A 20,870-nucleotide genomic window follows, 5' to 3' on the forward strand; every position below is an offset into this window, starting at 1 on the left:
ATTTTAGTTATTTATATAAAGTTCCCAACGCAAGCACCTGCGTCCCTAATTTTGCGGCCTTATAATATATACTCCCTCCGTCCCGGCTAAAATGACACATTGCTTAGCCGGCACGGGATTTTAGGAGTTATTGGTTAAAGTGTTTAATTGGAGAGAGAAAATGTGAGTGTAAGTATAAAAATAGAGAGAGAAAGAAAGATGAATATTTTAATAGGAGTGATAAAAAGTGGCTGGGTATATTAATTGGAAAGAGAAAGTTTCCAAAAGAGGAAATATGTCATCTTAATTGGGACAAACTAAAAAGGAAAACGTGTCATCTTAAGCGGGACGAAGAGGGTATTTGTTATAGTGGCCGTACGGTTCGAAGACATTGTGACTTTCAATGGTCTAATTAATCACTTGGTATTACTTTTTGTGTTTATTAGATTGCTCATATTATATGTAATGAAAATAGACAAAATTGATTTTGTTTGAAAGTTTTATGATAAATTCACATGCACGTGAAATTTGACATAGAGATAGTTACGTATATAAGTAAAAAATTATTTGGTCCATCGTTCATCTAGATAATTCAGACGGAAGCATTTATAGGAAGATCAAAAGTAGAGTCAGCTGCTGCTTCAATCTTCATGTCGCGCGTAAGCGGTTCTGTACTTCAATATCACAAAATTGCAGCGAGAGGATGCGATGGTATTCATGCCTTTTTATCTTGGTATTGTGTCTTCAGGATTAACTCTACCGTCCAAATAGTAGAGCACAAGGAAGCGTTCCGCACATCAAACGCCTTGGAAATTATGAGAGGGTATGGTATTCTTTCTAAGTTTTGATCCTCAGAGAACATGTATTGTTTGTGCCAAATACTGAGTTCAACTTCATTTTTGCGGTTTTCGGTGTATAACAAGTATGACATTGTCATTGATGCAACAAACAACGTACCCAGTCGTTACATGATCAATGATTGTTGTGTTGTGTTGGGAAATTAGGTGAGCAGTTGCTTATTTATGTACTATTTCTCTTGGACAATTAATTATGCAGAATGCATGGTATTGCTTTTCTCTTTTTATCTGTCGCTTAGATATTTGTTTGTGGTCTGAACTTATAACTTTTGTCAATTCAATTCACTTCTTATCATTCAATGTTGTGACATGGACCTTGAAGTGCAAATATCATTCTATATTAGGCTATGAACTTTTTCATGATACGATTTGATTTCTTCTCAAAAGCCATAATGTTATGTTGCCTGATCTTGTTTATTTGCATATGGACCTATGCTCTACTGACCAAATATTTTAGGGAAGGATGCTTCTGTTTGATGCACTATCTGCTCGACTTCGTGTTGTACGTCTTAGTCTTGTTCTTACCATTCAATGTAAACTATTCATTTACTCAGCTTTAGCATTAAGAAGCTGTAAATTCCTCAAAAAAAATCAAATCATCTTTTTACAATAATTACTAATCTATAAAAGATCTAATTTTTTTCCTAACTTTTGTCCCTTCATTTTAAAGGTCAAGAGGAAGGTCGTGCCTGACAGCTCAGCAGGAACTTAAGGAATTAATGCTCCTGCCTCAGGCCGACTTAGATCCTTTTGTGCGAGCTGAAATAAGAGAGGAATTGCGCCAAGAATTTCACCAAGAACTACGACAAGAGGTGCAAGAGATAGTGAAGGAGATCGTGATGACGTCGCACAAGTCCAGCCACTTTTCTGATTCAGCAAGTATATGATTAACACACGTACCAGAGAGATGATGAAAGAGATCATGATGACATCGCACAAGTCCAGCCACATTTCTGATTTAGCAAGTATATGATTGACACACATATCACAAACTTGATATGATGTACAGATGTAGGATTTCTTTTGAACGTCATACTTCTGTTACCTTAACTACTTTGATCTCCAATCATTACAAGTTCTGGATTTAATGTTTATATAATAGATTTAATGTTTATCTAGTCGATTTTATATTTGCTAGTTATTGATTTTATGTTTATTCGAATATATAGGTTAAATAATGATTAAAATAGAATATAAATTGATCCACCAGATTATTGACAGAGTACGGCGTCACTAATTTTTGAATATGCAACACCAGATTTAGTGACGGATATAAAGGCAGTAGTCTCTAATGCTGCCTTCCAAACGCAACCCCCATTAAGTTTTGTGAAGGCATATTCTGTCAGTGAAGTTGTCGCTAAATTTAGGGACGGTCAAATCCGTCTCTAAAAGATTTTACTGACAAACTTTTTAATTACAGTTTCAATCTGACCTTAATCCGTCGCTAACACTATTTAGTGACGGAAATTTGCTGATTAGGACCGGTATAATCCGTCTCTAAATGTGTAATTTTTTGTATTTGTTTTATATTTATGATAAAAATGAGGTTTTATTTTACAAACGAACTAGTATTAATTTGAATATACCGTTGACCTTATACAAATGACTATATACATTACTTATATAATTAGCTATTTATGAAAGATAATTTTGCATTTCTAAGAAAATCAGAATCAGGCTGGGGGCCGGCTAATAAAATTGGAAATCGACAACGTAACCTAAGTTGAGTAACTAGAAAATTGAAGAAGCATTAGATTAATTAAAGTGAAACGTAGAAATCAAAAGATATATATATAAAGTTTAATTGGCGAAGTCAAAATAGATGTAGTGAACCCTAATCAATTAAATTTTCCAATTAATTATTATTGATCGGGATTTGTACTTTTTAGTGTATAAAATTATTTATTTATTTGTTAATAGTAAATGCTAGGATCAATTATTAGATGATTGAGAGACTGGTTCAAATTAGTATACTTGCCGTCTTTCGTCGAAATTGGAGCTCGTGGTGGTGGATATAATATAATGACTACAATCTATAAACTTTGTTAATAATTGACTTTTAGATTTGTTGGATAAGATTTTCCAACTCATGATCATCTTAAATAAACTATTGATTTGTTATTTATTAATTTAACTATTAATGCATAAATTAAGTCTCATTAATTAGGTAAAAATTGTGTAATTTGTAAAGTTTCTTAAGCTTTTTTCTCTACATGTTCTCGTCTTTCCCTTTTCTTCTAGAGAAAGGTATAAAAAACCACAAAGTTTGTTTTACAGTTTAAATGATTTAGTGAGAGTTGTGCTTGTGGAGATTCTATGTAATTAGTAGTTTCTTGAAGATAATTGCTTAATTAAGTGAGTGATTTCATGCGTTTGTCATATAAAATGTTAAAAGTAGTGGAGTACTCCCTCCGTTTCGCTATAGTTGAAGCGAAACTTTTCGGCACGGAGTTTTAGAAATGAATATTGAGTGTGTTAAATAAATAGATAAAGAAGTAAGAGAGAGGAAAAGGTAGAGAGAATAAAGTATAAAGTGAATAAAATAGAGAGAATAAAACAAGAGAGAGTAAAATAAGAAAGAGAAAAAAAAAGTTACTCCCCATATAAGGAAATGACTCAAATATAAAGAAACTTTCCGAAATAGTAAAATGGCTCAACTATAGTGAAACGGAGGGAGTACTATTTTTTTCTTAATTTCCCAACTAATCACGACATGCATCAATTAATTAATGTGGAAATGTCGATTGACGCAGTGAATGGGTAGTTAGATCACGTGTTGGTTAACCATCCCATTTTTAGTGTCTTGTGTTTCATTTATAAATTAGTACTAATTTTAATAATATCGAATAAAATATATTATGACATACTACATCACAATTAACATTTATTTGAAAATTTTGGAATTCTAAAAATTAAATACGCTACTTTTCAAATTATCAACTCTAATAATATTCGAAAACGACTGTTATATCCTAATTTATCCAATAAACTGTTAATAATAATATTCAATTAAAGTATACACAACTAGCTGAAATCAAACAAAAAACTAATAATAATAGTAATAGTATATAAAAAAATAATGGCATATGATGTCTAGTCATCACATTATTTGTTGGACAAGTGTGTGATCAAATACTAACTAAGTTATGGTAATAACTACTCCATAACTAATATCAATTTTGTATGTTAAAAACATCAACACAAAGACATAAATTTATCAATCTTCTTGTACTGATAAACTTATGTCTTTGTGTTGACATTTAAAATTTACATGTTGTATTGATATAATTATGTCTTTGTGTTGATAATTTTAATGCACAATATTAAAAGTTATTAGTTATTACTGTAAATTAGTAAACACACTAACGCAACCCTTGTTGACGCGTTAATACAACTTTACAACTACTTCATTAATTATAAGTTGAATGGTCCATGTATGCATCAATCTATAAGTTATAGTCACATTTTTAATTAAAATAATCTTAAAATTTAATTCTAGCTATAGTTAATTACATAATAAGTCATATTCACTTTCCTTCGATTAAAACAATTTCACTAATTAAATTTTATATGAAAAATTATAAGATAATAAGCTATAATTACTTTTTTTTAATTAAAATAAGCTCATAAATTAATTTAGATAGAATAATTTTATGAAAATTAGTGACAATTGAATTATCCTTCCTCCGTCCTATAAGAATATGCATTTTTTTCATTTTTAATCACTTCCATAAGAATTTACACTTTTTAGTTTTAGAACTATTTTCCCTCCAATGCGATGAAACACATTCTCCATTATAATGCTTTAATTATTTTTTCTTCCTACTTTTTTTCTATTTTATTAATTTTGCATTAAAACTCATACAAATCCAAAGTGCATATTCTTCGGGGACGTAGGGACTACGCCAATAATACAAACTAAAATGTAAAATATAGGGTTTGTGAATGCATTAACAAAGAAGAAGGTTCCACGACGTGAATAATATAGTCCACGGTTTGAATTAATTATGAATCCAATTCCAACTATCCAAACATTTTTCTATATATACTAATCCCAACTAAACAATATATCCATAATCAACCAAACAAAATGGCTTCGTTCATTCTCTCACATCATCCCACCACCACTCTCTCCACCAACACCACCGCCGCCACCAAAACTCCCCGCCGCAGCTATAGCATCTCATGCAAATCATCAAACAACGATCATCAAGAATCCCCTCTCCCCTCCAAATTCGACAGAAGAAACCTACTAATCGGCCTCGGCGCCGGACTCTACGGCGCCACCACCCTCGCCACCTCCCCCTTCTCCTTCGCCGCCCCAATCTCCGCCCCCGACGTCACCCAATGCGGCCCCGCCGACCTCCCCGCCGGCGCCACCCCCACCAATTGCTGCCCGCCCTTCACCGGAGAAACCATCGACTTCGAATTCCCCCCGCCGCCGGCCAAGCTCCGCGTCCGCCCCGCCGCCCACCTGGCCGATGACGCGTACATCGCGAAATTCAACAAAGCCGTCGAGCTTATGCGCGCCCTCCCCGACGACGACCCCCGGAGTTTTAAGCAGCAGGCCAACGTCCACTGCGCCTACTGCGATGGCGCATATGACCAAGCCGGGTTTCCGGACCTCGAGCTGCAGGTAACAGCTTCAGCTCCTCTTTCTTTTTTAATTTATTTTAAAATAAGTGAAATTAATAAAAATTTATCTTCAGTCCTTGCTAAGTTAATATTTTTTAAATTATAAAATTACTAATAATTTTTCCTACGCTTCTGTGGTGCAGGTACACAACTCATGGCTCTTCTTCCCCTTCCACCGCTACTACCTCTACTTCTACGAGCGGATCCTCGGGAAACTCCTCGGCGACCCCACCTTCGCGATGCCCTACTGGAACTGGGACGCGCCACGTGGAATGCCGATCCCGTCCATGTACGCAAACCCTAAATCTGCCCTCTACGACCCGCTCCGCGACCGGGCCCACCAGCCGCCCGCGCTCGTCGACCTCAACTACAACGGTACCGACCCGAGCACCACAACGGACCAACAGGCGCAGACGAACCTAACAGTCATGTACCGGCAGATGGTGTCGAACTCGAAAACCCCGCGCCTCTTCTTCGGAAGCCCCTACCGCCGCGGCGAGGACCCGAACCCCGGCGGCGGGTCCATCGAGGGGATCCCCCATGGCCCGGTGCACGTCTGGACTGGAGACAGGACCCAGCCGAACACCGAGAACATGGGGAATTTCTACTCGGCCGCCCGCGACCCGATTTTCTATGCGCACCACTCCAACATCGACCGGCTGTGGAGCGTGTGGAAAACCCTGGGCGGGCGGCGGGCGGACATCACCGACCCGGACTACCTCAACGCGTCCTTCCTTTTCTACGACGAGGACGCGAGGATGGTCCGGGTCAAGGTCCGTGACTGTCTGGACCCGAGAAAGCTCGGGTACGAGTACCAGGGCGTTGACATACCCTGGCTTAACAGCCGCCCGACTCCCAGGGTTTCTTCAGTTCTCAGGAAACTGAAGAAACTCGGGAGGGCGAAAGCGGCCGACTCCACGGCCCAGTTTCCTGCGAAACTGGACCGGGTTTTAAAAGTGATGGTGAAGAGGCCGAAGAAGAAGAGGAGCAAGAAGGAGAAGGATGAGCTCGAGGAGGTATTGGTGATCGAAGGGATCGAGGTCGATCGCGATTCCTACGTTAAATTCGACGTCTACATCAACGACGAAGACGACGTCGTGACGACGGCGGAGAACACGGAGTTTGCGGGAAGCTTCGTGAATGTTCCGCACAAGCATAAGAATGAGAAGAGGATTAAGACGCAGCTGAGGCTGTCGATTTCGGATATTATGGAAGATCTCGACGCGGAGGATGATGATCACGTGCTGGTCACGTTGGTGCCGACTAACGGCGGCGACGCCGTCACCATTGGTGGTATCAAGATCGAGCTTGATGACTGATTTTGCAGTTTGTAATATCCCTTTTTTTTCAATAAATTGAATAAAATATTTCTTGTGTATTTTTAATGCAATTGATAGTTGATTTTACTTGTTTGAATATTAATTAGCTATAGTGCAAGGTAATTAATATTTATAGGGTTTGCCCAAATAAGTACCTCTCACTACTCGTAGCCGTACGGGTCGAAGACATTGTGATTTTAGATGTAGAGATCTAAATGGTCTAATTAATCACTAGGTTCTATTACTTTATTAAATTGCTCATATTATATTTAATGAAAATAAACAAAACTGATTTTATTTGAAAGTTTTATGATAAATTCACATGCACATGAAATTTGACATTGAGATAGTTTATGTATATAAGTAAAAAAAATATTTTTTTCTAAATGAATACGTATTTAATATTTTTTTAAAAAAATCCTAAATTATTGTAAAAGGGCATGTAATATGTTATTTCATTTTAAATTAATTAATTTTCACGAAGAAATTTTAAATGTAAAAAGAATTCCAGAACAATATATGCATTGAATTTATAATATGTATACTTTAATTCATATATTTATAATGATAAAAACATATTTTGTTTTTATACTTATGCAAATTAAACCTCATTTTTAGGATGAATTTATTAATTTATATATGTATATATATAACCTATATTTATTAATTAAACTTATCTATTTAAAATATATTTAGAGTTTAAACCTTTCTAATTATTATTTAAATTAAATAAAAAGTTTTGTGTGTATTGACGTAGATTCCTACTAATTGCAGTGTTCTGGTTGGATAAGATGGAATAATGCAAGTTAACAAGAAATGTCCAAGTGAACAGCTAAAAAGCATAAAAGGGATGGATCATAATATTAATTAATTTGATTGATAACTTAAAAAGCGATTTTGCCAATGCACGATCCATTGACTATATCTATAACTACTTCATCCGGAGCATATGGTCGGCTGCTTTATTTAATTTAATATACAATTATACGTGGAAAAGCTAATCAACCTGCTCTTGGTTTTGATTTTTTGAGTAAACAATTATTATCTTCCAACTCAGACAAATAAGGCTGCCCAAAAAATGTGTGATACAAATAAGAGTCCCATTATTCACAAATAGTTGGAATGTTGGACTATTTTATTGATTATGCATTACTAATTCCTAAGAAATAGATAGTGTATATTATTTCATCAAATTCAAGGGCACTAATATATTCCCATTGCAATGACGATACAGACGCATGAATTTGCTTGTTATAATACTATTATTACTATAACATAATTAAGAATAAAAGCATGCCAACTTGTTTAATAATCTGATCACTTAACATAAAGTCACTATATTACCTAAGTATGATCATATAGTCTTAACATTGGATTGACCTAATAACAATATTGGTAGTGATACACCAAGAAGAAATAGAGATGGCAATTTAGACTAATAAGCAACCCTCAGATTGCATTTAAAAGCTAAACAAAAAGTATGCAAAATGAATAACTCAAATCAAGCCAAAATTAAATAAAATTCCCTCTAAAATGGTGGTGATGCAAAGCTCACCTTCCACACACAGACACAAAGTCATTGCTACTTCTCTACACGAAATAATTTACTGAACCATATACACTTGAAATCCCAGCAAGTTCAATAAATAGACATCTCAAATATCTACATTTGTTAGGTCGACGTGTTCATCTAAGTATATATTTTATGTGTATGTATATATTTTCTTTTTTCTTGATTTTTGGGGTCAGTTTTTGGGGCTTTTCATGTGACAAAGCGAACACGGGGTATATCGTTTGACTAGTGTTCGGTCTCGATTTCATGTGCCACTTCCTTGGTGAGCTTGTCGGCCCGGTCGTCGTGCCCACCGGCGAACGTGTAGACACGGAATGCAAACTGGAAGGCCCTCCACAGGATCTTCGCTGATCCACCCTTCCCTCCATTTTTCTGTTCTTTCACTTCTTTAGCCTTGGATTCTCTCATCTCCTGCATGCATCAATCACATGGATACATATATATACACATATGTATTGAATATAAAACAATGAGTTTGTGTTGGAAATAACTGACCTTAAGAGCCAGCTCCATGCAGCCAGAAGAAACATCAACCAACAGTTCTTTGATGCGTACGAGGATCCCGAAATCAAAATTGATCTTTTGAGCTTGGAATCTCTTAAGATCCTCGTCTTTGGTCCGTTCAAGTGCATCGAGTTCCACCTTGATCTGGATGTGGCAGCCAGTTAGTGAAATGAACAAAATGGATCTTAACTAGTAATTGATGAAACTAACCTTGTTGAAGTAGCCTTCAGTTCTGTCGAGGAGTTTACCAACGGGCCCGACTAGTTGCCAGTTCTGCAGAGTGGTGACGATTCCATCCAACTTTGAGTGCAGAGCTGCAGACATCCTTATAGCTTCCAGCTTCTTGCTGGGGAACTCTTCAAATCTTGCTAGCACCTGTCATAAATTATTATGATTCTTGATTATGAATTGATGTCAAGACAAGGAAGTGACTTGTATGATCAGACCTGAGTTTCATCGGTTAGTTTCTCGAGGTGGGACTCGACATGTTTGCGGAATTTGATGAGCTCAGCCATGTCGGATGTCTGGAAAGAACCGATGGAGGTTTTCAACTCCTTTATCACTGACTCATATTTCTTGACATCTTCTTCAATTTGTATGAAGTATGATGACCTGAGGCAATCATGTTTCAATACTTTTGAAATGAATGGTGATCATATATTTGGTGAATACCTTTTTGTTATCTCTGCCAATGCATCGGCCATTCCTTGTTTCCCTCCATCGGAGGCTCCCCCTCCTCCTCCGATTTTAGCCTTTCGTCCTGCTGATTTCCCATGCACAGCCAATCCTTCTACTTTGCCTCTGAGAGTTCGATACAGATTGCCCATCTGTGAAGACCTCTTCAATCTGGAGGCTGCTTTCTTCAGACGAAGGCCTGCAGCCCCGGGAGGGGGTGGTGGGGCTGAACCGTTTTTACCAGTTGGCGCAAATGGTGGCGGTGGTGGCTGCCCCTTTGATGCACCAATGGGCGGAGGAGGAGGCGGTGGCATAGCTGGTCCCTTTCCGTTTGATGCGGTCATCATGGGTGGAGGAGGTGGTGGAGGAACAGTTGATGTGTGTGTGGGAAGAGGAGGGGGTGGCGGTGGTGGACGATTAACCACGGCCATTGGCAGTGGGGGTGGTGGCGGTGGAGGGGGTGCAACTGCAATACTGCTTGGTGCAGTGAGTGGCGGTGGCAATGGTGGTGGTGGAGGAGGAAATGACGCTGGTGGCAGAGGCACTGGATCTGTCAAAACATGATCATTTTTGGGAAGCAATATGGGCTGCGATGGTGTTGGAAAAGGCAACTCAAGCATTGTTTGCAAACAAGGCCCCATCACCATCTGTGGAGTTGGCTGATTTATAACACCAATCCAGTTTCTTCCATTTCTTCTCACAAGAGAAGAAATCTTTGTACCATCATTTTGAGAATCATGAATAACAATATCGACCATTTCCATCTCGTCCAGCACTTCATCCTCTCTCGGTTCCTTGCCAAAATTATTCATTAGGACCATGTATTGAGGATCTTGAGCAGTAGCAGCTCCACGAGTAACCATATGGAAGGAGAGACGATTCATGTCCACGGGGCTTAGTTTCCCAACTCTAACCGGTAGGAGCACAGGGGGCGAACACGGCTCCCCCTCAGAGCTTGTCGGAGACCTCCACGCTCCTTGAAGGACTGAAGTAGGAGTCATTGGAGATCCACAACATGGTGATCTGATATCAAAATAAGGGCCAGACCGCGCCTTTGAAAACGGATTTCCTGCAGGGCTGTAGTCACTCATATTGTCATCATCATCCACCTCATCAGATGACCTCTCCCGAGCTAGCTTGATGATATCTTCGAGCATCAACCCAGCTACAAAGTGACAAAACCAAAAAAAATGCTTTATCCACTTGAACAGATTAATCCTGTACTAATTTGTGCCCATCATGCAACATACCAATATGCTCTAACTCGGAGTGTTGCAATTTTGTAGATGAAACATAATTGCAACGGAACATCCACTTCTCCGTTGTCCACAGATTTCCCAGTGATTGCAGAGTATCACAGAAGATTTTCAAAACCTGCCCCCCAACAATATCAAACACTACCAATTTTCACTTTTTTTCCAAACAATAAAATCATAGCAGTATTGCAAGAGTTGTGACTAGAAGAGGTAACCTCATGAGTGCATGCATCCTGAAATTCTGAAGCTGGTTTGATCTCCGGATAGCGTTGGAAAATATCATGAAGGGTCAATACCAACAGCTACGTAAAGACAATGCAATAAGGATCAGTTTAAACTTGAATCAAGCAAAAAGCAGCAAGATTTGGCTACCTCAAGCAGAGTAGCAGAGCCGGAGCAAGGTGAGAAATCGAGCAAATCTCTGAGGCAGGCAATTTTGTTCCTAATCTCACTCAAGGGAGCAAAATTGCTAGCCACTCCAACTGTTGGAACATTCCTGACCTTGACATTTCTAGATGTAACTATGCTTGGAACTTTTTTGGTCTCAACCTCACTTTTCTGCCATTTTTCATCACAAAATTCCATGTCAATATCATACTCCATTATAAGTTTCATTTCAGAAACACAACAATCAACACTGAATTTCTCAATTGACACATGTGGAAAGAAACAAAATAATCATGTACATGGAAATAATACTTAGATAATGATCACAAATTTTCCATGCTAAATTCATATTCTTAACTTGCAAGCTTCATTTCAGAAACCACAAATCAATCAACACTGAACTTCTCAATTGGAAACATGATTTCTTTTGAATTCCGATGATCAATCATATTGTTAATTTAAGCTTACAATCAACGCAGAAATACCATAAAAAACTAGTACATAGAAATAACCCTAAGATGATGATCATCACAATCAAAATGATTAAAAAAAAACTGGAAAATTGGAGAAAAAACAAACCTCAAATCCAGAAGGCTTCTTCTTACGAAAAATGAAAGGCGCGACGCCACAAAGGGCGCCAGCTGACATAGCAACAACAATGAGAACTTTTATCGAGCTCTCGAAAAAACCCCTAAATTCATGCCTCCTATTGAGGAAGGCGCCGATTACGAAATTGAAGAAATTCGTGAGCTCCCCTTGGTTTGACAAAAACTCCGAGAATTGATCGAAGGAATATTTGGTGAGCTCCCCTTGGTTTGACAAAAACTCCGAGAATTGGTCGAGAGAATATTTATTGGAATAAACTGTGAAGAGAGAAACGATAAATACTCTCGCGAAAAACATCAGAACTGAATTTGATTCAACCCAAAAAATGCACATAATTCGATAGCCCAGTGTCGTTTGTCCCTTCATGAATCCCCAGTGGGCATCTTCGTTCTTCGCCTTTTCGATTTTTTTCTCTCACTGGGGAAGAAATTGGGAGCCAAACTCTGAGAATTTCCATTAACGTCTTTTTTCAACAAACAAAGCCGCGAATTGCCGTTGTTTTCGCGGTTTTAGGGGTTGAATTTTGTTTCCTATTTAATTATTATTATAATACGTTTGTATTTTAAATGCCCTCGGTCCCACTTTCGGAGTCCATTTGAGTTCGACACAGATTTTAATAAATGTAAAACAAAATTGGTAAAAGAAATAGTGGAATATGAGTCCTAATTTTATACTACTATTAGTTTTATAATAAAATGTGAATGGAAAAAGTTAATGGAATATAAGGCCTATTACCATTTATGGTATATTTTAAACGGGACTCCTAAAAAAAGACACCCAAAAATGATAACATGGACTCCTAAATTATGTATGTAGTAACAGCATCCACAATTCCACATATATATTCACGACCACTTATATTTCAGAGATGAAATAGTATTATAGAAAAATGATATCCTACATATCTTACGTGAGTTCTTTATGTGAACATTATTTTTGTTTGATGCCGTTTAGCCGTGTTTGTTTCAATTTATGTATTTAGTTTGATTTTAATACATTAAAAAATGTTATTGAAATTTTTAATTTTATAAAATTCGTAAAATTAAAGCTTGATTTGTTATTTTATCAATTTAATAATTTTAAATTAAAGAGAAAATGAGTCAATCGAGCTTTGATTTTTCTAAATTTTGTGAAATTAAAAATTTCATTAACATTTTTTAATGTATTAGAATCAAAATAAATATATAAATAAAAAAGAACAGCACTAAACGTGCATTAAACGAGAATGATGCTCACATACAAAGCTCACGTAGGACATGTAACCTATCAATCCTCACTATAGTAACGCTCACTATTGCATATATATATATATAATATATATGAGCTTTCTAAATTGATAAATTCTCATATATTTACTTCATGAAAAATAATCTTAACTCCAATTTAATGAACACAAAGTAAGCAATCTTACATTTGGGGTGAGCTAACGAGGATATAATAAGAAATATTTGTATGTTGTATTTTTTCAATTACATTAAATCATGGAATGGGAGTATTTAATATAGACTTGATAAATAAGTTTATTTAACAATAATATGAAACTCATTAATATTCCAATAGATGCAAATAGTTGAATGAGAAAGAAAAGAAACCATGAAATTTCCAGCAGTCAACTTCAGTTTGTGGTGACACGACACAAGTATATTATCCAATTTATTTTTATAGATACACACTATTAGGAAAATAAATAAATTGAATATACAATCTCAAAAAATGGCATATGCAAAACCAAGACCAAGACTATACAACAACAGTTCAGCTCAACTCAACTCAACTCAACTCAACTCACACAATCATATTGCAGTGAGTTTAGGCTGACTTAGCTTTTCGGGGCACGGGCAGCAGACGAAGATCTGACCCTGTCGAGCTTAGGAGGCGCTGATTTGCTTCCGACTGGAAGCTTCTTGGATGCTGCAGGAGATAAGCCGCTGGCAGCTGACCTTTCTGCGATTCTCTTCTGGCGTTGGATCAGCGCGTCTTCCAGTCTCTTGCGCTCCTCCTCTTCCTGCACGAGATCTTAAGAATTGAGCAAGAAAGTAGGATAAAGAATATAATTTTATGCAAATATGTAGTTTCAATACCCTCTGCAGCTTGCTCTTTTGAGTCAGTAGCCTACTTGCTGAAGATATCTTCTTCGTCTTCGAATAAGGATCCGGTTTAGCAGTGGGGACTCGAGATCTCACGGGAGGTTTAGCTGCAGTTTTCTTGCCATTGGCTTGTTTACCATTGACAGCAGCTTCCTCTGCAGCTTCACCGTTCATCTTGGAGGAGGGAGATTTTTTATCAGCTTCGCTGTAAGAGATTTCGGCTTCATAATCCATGTCAGGCGTCCAGGAAGCACCGGATTCTTGCGACTCCCGTACAAGCACCATACAGAGGTCATCAGGCTCAGCAGAGCCAGAAATGGCCGGGCTTCCATTTTCTGGCTGGGGGGCTATGTCCATCTCGCCATCCATGATGACGTCTGATCTCCAGTGAGAGACATACTGATCGTCAGCTTTTGATCTCGACTCTATGATGAAGGAGTCGTCAACCACAGCAGCTCCTCCGGCAGCTTCTTTCCTGACCATGTCACTTGCATAGGAGGAGTCGTGGTTGACAAATCCCGATTGCTTTCCCTCTTGCGTTTGCGAGTTGACAACGAACCAGTCTTCCTCTCTCCTGTTCCGAATAGTGGCTGATTCCGAGGAGAAATCTTGTAAACCTCCCAGTGTGGTGGTTCGTGATCCTATGGATTGCCGTGCAAACAAAGCGTTCTCGTTTTCAGAAACAGTTCTTTTCATGGTCGTCTGCGTTTCTTCACCATTAGCAAAACCTACAATGTCAGTGTTGCTACCATTCTCCCCCTCTCTGTGAATCACAAGAGCTGAATCATCACTAGCTAAAGGCTGTCTCTTCACTTTCTCGGATCCCAAATCAAATGCTTCGTGTGAAACTCTGCCACCATTGGAATCGTTCATCATAAATTGTTCATCCATGGGATCTCCAGCGTGATGCTTCGTTGGATTCGAGTCTTCATTGCTAAGCAGAAGGTTCTGAAAAGCACCCCAAGGATCAGCAGATTTCCCTCCTTCAGAGACATCAGCATCAATGCTGTTCCCGAGTTCGTGGTTTCCTCTACTTTTACGAGTATGTTTCTCCAACGACACTGTTGCATCATCTCCCATAGACTCCCCAGAATGCTCGTTATCATCTCCATTGCGCCTCTGGGAAGTTATGTAGTTTATGTTACGGATAACAACCGTTTTGGAAGATTTCTTCTTGTTCTTCTTCCCCCTCGAAGAAGGCTTCTTATCTTGCTCTTGTTCCTCGTTTGAATCGGTCCCAACATCTGAATCACCAGAAGCAGTACTTTCATCTTCCTCAGAATTATCTGTGTTAAAAGTTTTCTCCTTCCTCCGAGATGATCTGTGATTCTTTGTTGAATTAGGGCCACCTGGAGACGGCCACCCCATATTGCCTGGATAATACGGCGGCATACCTGGGTAAGGATAGCCTTGGTAAGCCGGCATTTGCTGCATCGGGCCTTGAAAGTTGTACATATACGGAGGAATCTGATTCATCCATGGAACCTGCTGCATATTCGGCCTCTGTTCACCCGTAGAATTACTTTCTGCAACAGACCGAGCTCATAGATTAGACACGCTGAACCCTATGCAAGAGGAGTCATCATCATCGTTGTAATGTAGAACGTACCTTTGCTCTTATCTGTGTCGGAGGAGCCAGTTCTCTCGAGTGGGACGGAGTATCCATTGCCATGAAAATTCTCACCAGTGAGCATAACTCCAGATGTTGCCAGATATGGAAGATCAGTCATAGATGATGCTTGCACTGCTGCTAACTCATCCCTCCATTGATCATCGGAATGTTTCCTATTATAAAGCTCCTTGAAATCGATGCACGCCTCCCTACACGAGTAAAAGTTATCAAGGCCGAGAAAGATCGAAGAAGCCATCAAATTAGTAGAAAGTAGTATTTTTTTTCATTGCATTGTTTCAGTTGTTACTTATGTGCCCACCTCACTGAATGATCTATTTCTCGGCATTACCAAAGCAAGAAAAGGCAACACCATGTTTAATTTATTCATCCGTTTACTAATTCAGAAACAAGGAAGAAGTAGCAGTCACACCTTAATCGCGAGGCTCCAAATGTATCAGCAAAGCATATAAGATCCTCAATGTCCTCCATTTCATATCCAACCACAACTGCACGGGCGTAAGCCATGGCTTGCTCTTTCAGAAGCAATGTTTTTCGTGAATCCATCAAATTTTGAAGACGAGCCCTGCTCCGAATAGCAAGTAAACGACTTAGTTTCCAGAGCTACAACACAATCAACATAGCTTCAAGAGTGAGAATAAACTACCTAGAATGTCCTCTCAGCTCAGCCCCATGATCTTCTTCTTCAGACAATAACTAAACAGCCATTATAAAAAACTGAGTTAGGTGAAAACTTAAATATGATCATCTACCTCTTACTGTTAGTTAAAATACCTTAGAAGAATTAGTCGATTTCCTCAGACTCCCATCAGTCCCTAATAACACAATGTTTTCTTGATAAGTAAACTCAGAATTGATTTACATCTCAAAACTTATCAACACTTTCAATCTATCATGAATTTAAATCGGAAACATAATAACTTACCAAGTATAGCCTAAGAGACAAAAAAAATCTGCTACATCATATGATACTCGTATTAAAAGGGTATTAAAAGGGTGTGCTGGTATACCTTCCACTGGATGCCCTGCCTCATCCACTGTAGTATTTTCATTAGATTGAGTTGAACTATCAATCTGCAAAATTTCTCGCTCTATACGTATAATCCTCTCAAGAATCTCAGGTGTGCTCACAAAACGAACAAATCTGCAGTTACAAACAGATACAGAAAAAAAATGAGAAAACAATATCCTCTTTGACCCACAGCTATCTATACACATAAACCTTCACCAAGATACAAAGTTAACCCCAAATCTCTTTTCTTTCTCAGCACCACACTCTTATAACTTCATAAAGATTCAGTAAACTGAATATTTAATCACCGAAGAGCCAAGAGAAATTCATAAAGATTCCTCAGCAAAGCAAATAGCAACAAATGTGTACTAATGCTTCAATATCCATCTAAATCACACCCAAAATACCGATCCAACTACTGTTTAAACCTCAATTATTAGATAGTCCTCCATAATTAACTTTTATAATGTGGCATCGGTGAAGATTACCAGTAATTGTCTATCTAATCACCCAAGAGCCAAGAAAAGGTCACAGAGACTCTATAGAAAAAAGCAATTTTGGAAACAACAAGTCTCACTAATGAATATTCATCTATATCAAACCAAAAGACGAATCCAACTACAGTTTAAACCTCCATTATTAAATTGGTCTTACAAAATTCCTTTTTTGAAATGTGACCTTGGTGAAGATTATCATAATTGTCTATCTAATCATCAAAGAGCCAAGGCTCATAAAGGCTCCAGAGCAAAGCAACACTAAGATCAAACAGGTGAGTCACTAATGCTTCAATATCCATCTAAATCACACCAAAAATACCAATCCAATCACAGTCTAAACCTCAATTATTAGCTACAAAGTTACCTTCGAAATGTGGCCTTGGTGAAGATTATCAGTAATTGTCTATCTAATCATCAAAGAGTCAAAGTTCATAAAGACTCCACAGTAAAGCAACAGTAAGATCAAACAAGTGTGTCACTAATGCTTCAATATTCATCTAAATCACACCAAAAATACCAATCCAACTACAGTTTAAAGCTCAATTATAAGATAATTCCTACAAAATTACCTCTGAAATGTGGCCTTGGTGAACCATGAGGCATCATCACGAGGGGGGCGAAGAGTAATCGAATAACCCCCTTTTGGAATCTGATCTTTAGCATATTGCAAGTGAGCAACGAAGGGCTCCAAAAGCCCAGATGCCAGTTTCTCACTCCTCCTCCCACAAAACACAACAAGATCGCATCTTTTTCCCAATCCAACAGAAGATTCAATTAGACACATCCAATTACTCAAGAATTCGGTTGAGATGGAGCAGAGAGTGAGAGGATTTACCTTGTTCTTGTCGGGGTGAGTTGGAAGAGAGCATAATCGAGAATGGCATTGGAATCCATGCTCCCACAGTGTGTGTTTGTGTGTGAGAGAGAGGGAGATATGAAGCTCTAAAGTTGTGGTGTGCTGAAATGCAAGCTCAGTTCTTGATTGTGAAACTCAAAAACCTTTTTAATGCCTAAACTGGACATGAGAGAGAGAGGCAGCAAGACCAGATGGAATAGTGCACATGTGAAAGCGTTCAGTTCTCTCCTGTGTGTGTGTGTGTGAGAGAGAGAGAGAGTAAAATTTTCAATTTTTCATTGATTTTATTTTATTAGGTGATAGTACTAGATGAAAGTGGGCCCACCTTCGCTACATTATTTAGCAATTAGTGCTCTAATAATTATTCCTATAGCCCACTTCAATAATATTATTCCTAATTTTCTGTCTTTCTAATATACGTGCATTATAAACTTAAAAATATAATACTCCCTCCATCTCTAAAGAATATGAACAATAGATTCAATATGAATTTTAATAAATAAGGAAAAAAAGTAAGAAAGAGAGAAAGAGTAGTAGAAATAATATAGTAGAGAGTGAATTATTATAATGGTATAAGTTGTAAATAAAATAATGTGTAGAGATAACGTGTTGTTTGATTTTTTTTAAATTAGAAAGTTCATATTCTTTTGGGACGAAGGAAGCACAAAACTTTTGGGGATGAAGATTAAGAAATTGTGTTGAATAGATTAAATAAAAGTAAAACAAAATAGGAAAGAGAAAAAGATAGGAGAGATGCAGAAAGAGTAAAGTAAATGATGAAATAAAGTAAGAGTGATTGAATGTTTTATTTTTTGTCTAAAAAGGAAAATGACACAATTTTATTGGGACGTTCCAAAAAGGAATACGACTCAATTTAGTTGGGACGGAGGGGTAGTATACTAATTAAAAACGATATTATAATATCTTTTACTAGTAAGAATTTTTGTTTGTTGGAGTTATATACAATGACAACAAATTAACAATACAAAAATAATTTCTTTAAATAAATAACAGCAAAAAAAATTCATAAATTCTCTACCAACGTTGCTACACAATGAAAAAGAATCAAAAGATGAATAGTCCTTTAATAAAACAGAAACAAATGAACTATACATGTCATTTACTTATAAAAGGGAGTGGTATTCATTATTAATCGTCAAATGAAAAAATCATTATGGATATTAAATCTAATCCTCTTTGAAAATTTACAATCGTCAATTATGGCTATATTATAATTAGGTGGTACGTACATAGCATGAAAGATGACATGATTAGTAGTGTAATTAAATAGTATAACAATAACAATTATACTAAATACTATTCATGCCCCAAGCGTGTGGCTTTAGCCTTTAGCTAGGATAAGCCTTCTTCACGTCCTTACTTTTTAAAATTTTTTAATAATAGTAATAATTTCACTTTTTAAATTATTTGATATTTTCACTAATACATGGTATAGTTATTATTCGAATAATTCTAATATACTTTTTGAAAAAAAAATATGATGTGATTATTTATGATGGGCCGTGAGAATTAAACCACATATACCAAATACACTAGCTGGATTATTTTATTTTGAAAGGGGACAGGTTGGTTGGATTGTCATTATTGGTATCAGTTTTGGAAATCATACTTTTTTGACTTTTTTGGCTCCTCTTTAAAATCTTTTTAAGATTTACAAATTGGATATTTTTACCTTTTATTTTTTTCAAATTCTATTTGATGCATTTGTAGTACTTTTTATTTGATTAATCAAACATGAACTCGGAAGAGCTTGGATAAAAAATAAAAACGAATAAGTTTTTTAATACTAGTATTTAAGAATCATTATAAAAAAAGATTTAGATTTGACCTGACATAGTTTCATGAAAATATCAAATACGTTTTCTACTATATATCTCTTTGTATATAATAATTAATAATTTCATTTATAACCAAATATGATTGATGATAACAATTAACACGTGTTCTCTCAAAAACAATGGTTTAGATACACTACCATGATACCATCACAATCATACATTAGATGCATGGTTTTCATTAAAATAAACTTTAATTATTAATGTATAATATATAGAATCCAATGTAGCCACTACCTATCAAATGCAGTGAAAAGAGATTGTGCAATTTTATTAAACGAAAACAACAAAATATTACCTTGTATTATTGCACCGTCATGCCCTACACATTAATCAATCCAGCTTGCACATGGATTTTCAGTAATATTTTAAAATATTATAACAACATAAGAGAAAATGGAGGGGTTGTATAATGTATTTGGTAATTGATTAAAAAAAAGTAAGAAGCAAATGGTAAACCTAGAAAGCAATTTAATTCAATTGTGATTTGTGCAGATTGAACGATACATAAATTAAATAAACTGAAAATTGCCTCATCGTTTCCACTATTTTTTATGAGAAATTAATTATTCTCCCTATCTTTTTCATTTTTCATGTTAAACTTTGAGTTGCGTGGAAATGAAGAGTGGAACCAAAATAAAGTAGGCATGGCTCCATGACCACTTCTTTTCAGATCTTACTGAAGTTTCATTTACAAGTATAGTTGAGAACTTTTGAAAATCCTTATTATACTCAAAAAATTATTGAAACTTTTTTATTTAAACATCGTTTATGTCAATGGAGTTATGATGGTATACTTGAGGTTGATGCATACATTGACTAGTTTAGGATCAAACCCATTAGAAGCCCAAACCTAACCCACAAATGGCCCATCATAGAAATTAGCTTTAGTAAACTTTTTTAGAAAAAATAAAAATTTATTCCATAGAGGATTGGATTAATGACCTCCAAGTTCATTTAAACTTACATATTTCAAAACACTCTAAACCATAGTAGGACCCTCTCACCACTCTATACACTACACATTTATCTATATGCAAAAATGATGAGGAGGAGAAGGTTGACAAAATGTGTCAGCCGCCGTCCCTTATAATAACTGTAACACACATCAACCCACGCATCATTGATATCTTATTTCCTG

General features: G+C 36.8%; 3 protein-coding genes across 3 annotated transcripts; 1 reads left to right on the plus strand and 2 right to left on the minus strand.

Moving 5' to 3' along the window:
• Nucleotides 1-4,908: 4,908 nt before the first annotated feature.
• LOC125202666 (polyphenol oxidase, chloroplastic-like) lies at nt 4,909-6,856 on the plus strand. The gene is made up of 2 exons (XM_048101114.2): nt 4,909-5,472; nt 5,615-6,856. The coding sequence occupies exons 1-2, from the start codon at nt 4,927-4,929 to the stop codon at nt 6,788-6,790; spliced, it is 1,722 nt and encodes a 573-aa protein (XP_047957071.1). The 5' UTR covers nt 4,909-4,926; the 3' UTR covers nt 6,791-6,856.
• Nucleotides 6,857-8,271: 1,415 nt separating this feature from the next.
• On the minus strand, nt 8,272-12,283 carry LOC125215877 (uncharacterized). The gene is made up of 9 exons (XM_048117463.2): nt 11,765-12,283; nt 11,171-11,356; nt 11,014-11,100; nt 10,793-10,916; nt 9,540-10,707; nt 9,314-9,479; nt 9,078-9,242; nt 8,859-9,011; nt 8,272-8,774 (listed from the first exon to the last, which is right to left on the minus strand). Exons 1-9 carry the CDS (start codon nt 12,155-12,157, stop codon nt 8,589-8,591), a joined length of 2,628 nt encoding a protein of 875 aa, XP_047973420.1. The 5' UTR covers nt 12,158-12,283; the 3' UTR covers nt 8,272-8,588.
• Nucleotides 12,284-13,366: 1,083 nt separating this feature from the next.
• On the minus strand, nt 13,367-18,120 carry LOC125201438 (COP1-interacting protein 7-like). Its single transcript, XM_048099549.2, has 9 exons — nt 17,853-18,120; nt 17,587-17,763; nt 16,519-16,652; nt 16,283-16,323; nt 16,155-16,204; nt 15,921-16,073; nt 15,488-15,699; nt 13,873-15,404; nt 13,367-13,796 (listed from the first exon to the last, which is right to left on the minus strand). Exons 1-9 carry the CDS (start codon nt 17,909-17,911, stop codon nt 13,611-13,613), a joined length of 2,544 nt encoding a protein of 847 aa, XP_047955506.1. The 5' UTR covers nt 17,912-18,120; the 3' UTR covers nt 13,367-13,610.
• Between the last annotated feature and the right edge of the window lie 2,750 nt (nt 18,121-20,870).

This window comes from Salvia hispanica, chromosome 2 (assembly GCF_029641045.1).
Source record: "Salvia hispanica isolate PSC_SH4W2 chromosome 2, Shi_PSC_v1, whole genome shotgun sequence".
NCBI classification, from domain to species: Eukaryota; Viridiplantae; Streptophyta; class Magnoliopsida; order Lamiales; family Lamiaceae; genus Salvia; species Salvia hispanica.

Excerpts from the sequence above, each read along its gene's own strand:
- LOC125202666 (XM_048101114.2), top strand. The coding sequence starts at position 4,927 with ATGGCTTCGTTCATTCTCTCACATCATCCCACCACCACTCTCTCCACC. Across the intron at positions 5,473-5,614 it reads TTCCGGACCTCGAGCTGCAG|GTACACAACTCATGGCTCTT; the intron begins GTAACAGCTTCA and ends TCTGTGGTGCAG.
- LOC125201438 (XM_048099549.2), bottom strand. The coding sequence starts at position 17,911 with ATGGATTCCAATGCCATTCTCGATTATGCTCTCTTCCAACTCACCCCG. Across the intron at positions 16,324-16,518 it reads GGCAGGGCATCCAGTGGAAG|GGACTGATGGGAGTCTGAGG; the intron begins GTATACCAGCAC and ends TTGTGTTATTAG. Across the intron at positions 16,074-16,154 it reads GAGCTGAGAGGACATTCTAG|GGCTCGTCTTCAAAATTTGA; the intron begins GTAGTTTATTCT and ends TATTCGGAGCAG.
- LOC125215877 (XM_048117463.2), bottom strand. The coding sequence starts at position 12,157 with ATGAAGGGACAAACGACACTGGGCTATCGAATTATGTGCATTTTTTGG. Across the intron at positions 9,480-9,539 it reads TTGGCAGAGATAACAAAAAG|GTCATCATACTTCATACAAA; the intron begins GTATTCACCAAA and ends TGATTGCCTCAG. Across the intron at positions 8,775-8,858 it reads GCATGGAGCTGGCTCTTAAG|GAGATGAGAGAATCCAAGGC; the intron begins GTCAGTTATTTC and ends TGATGCATGCAG.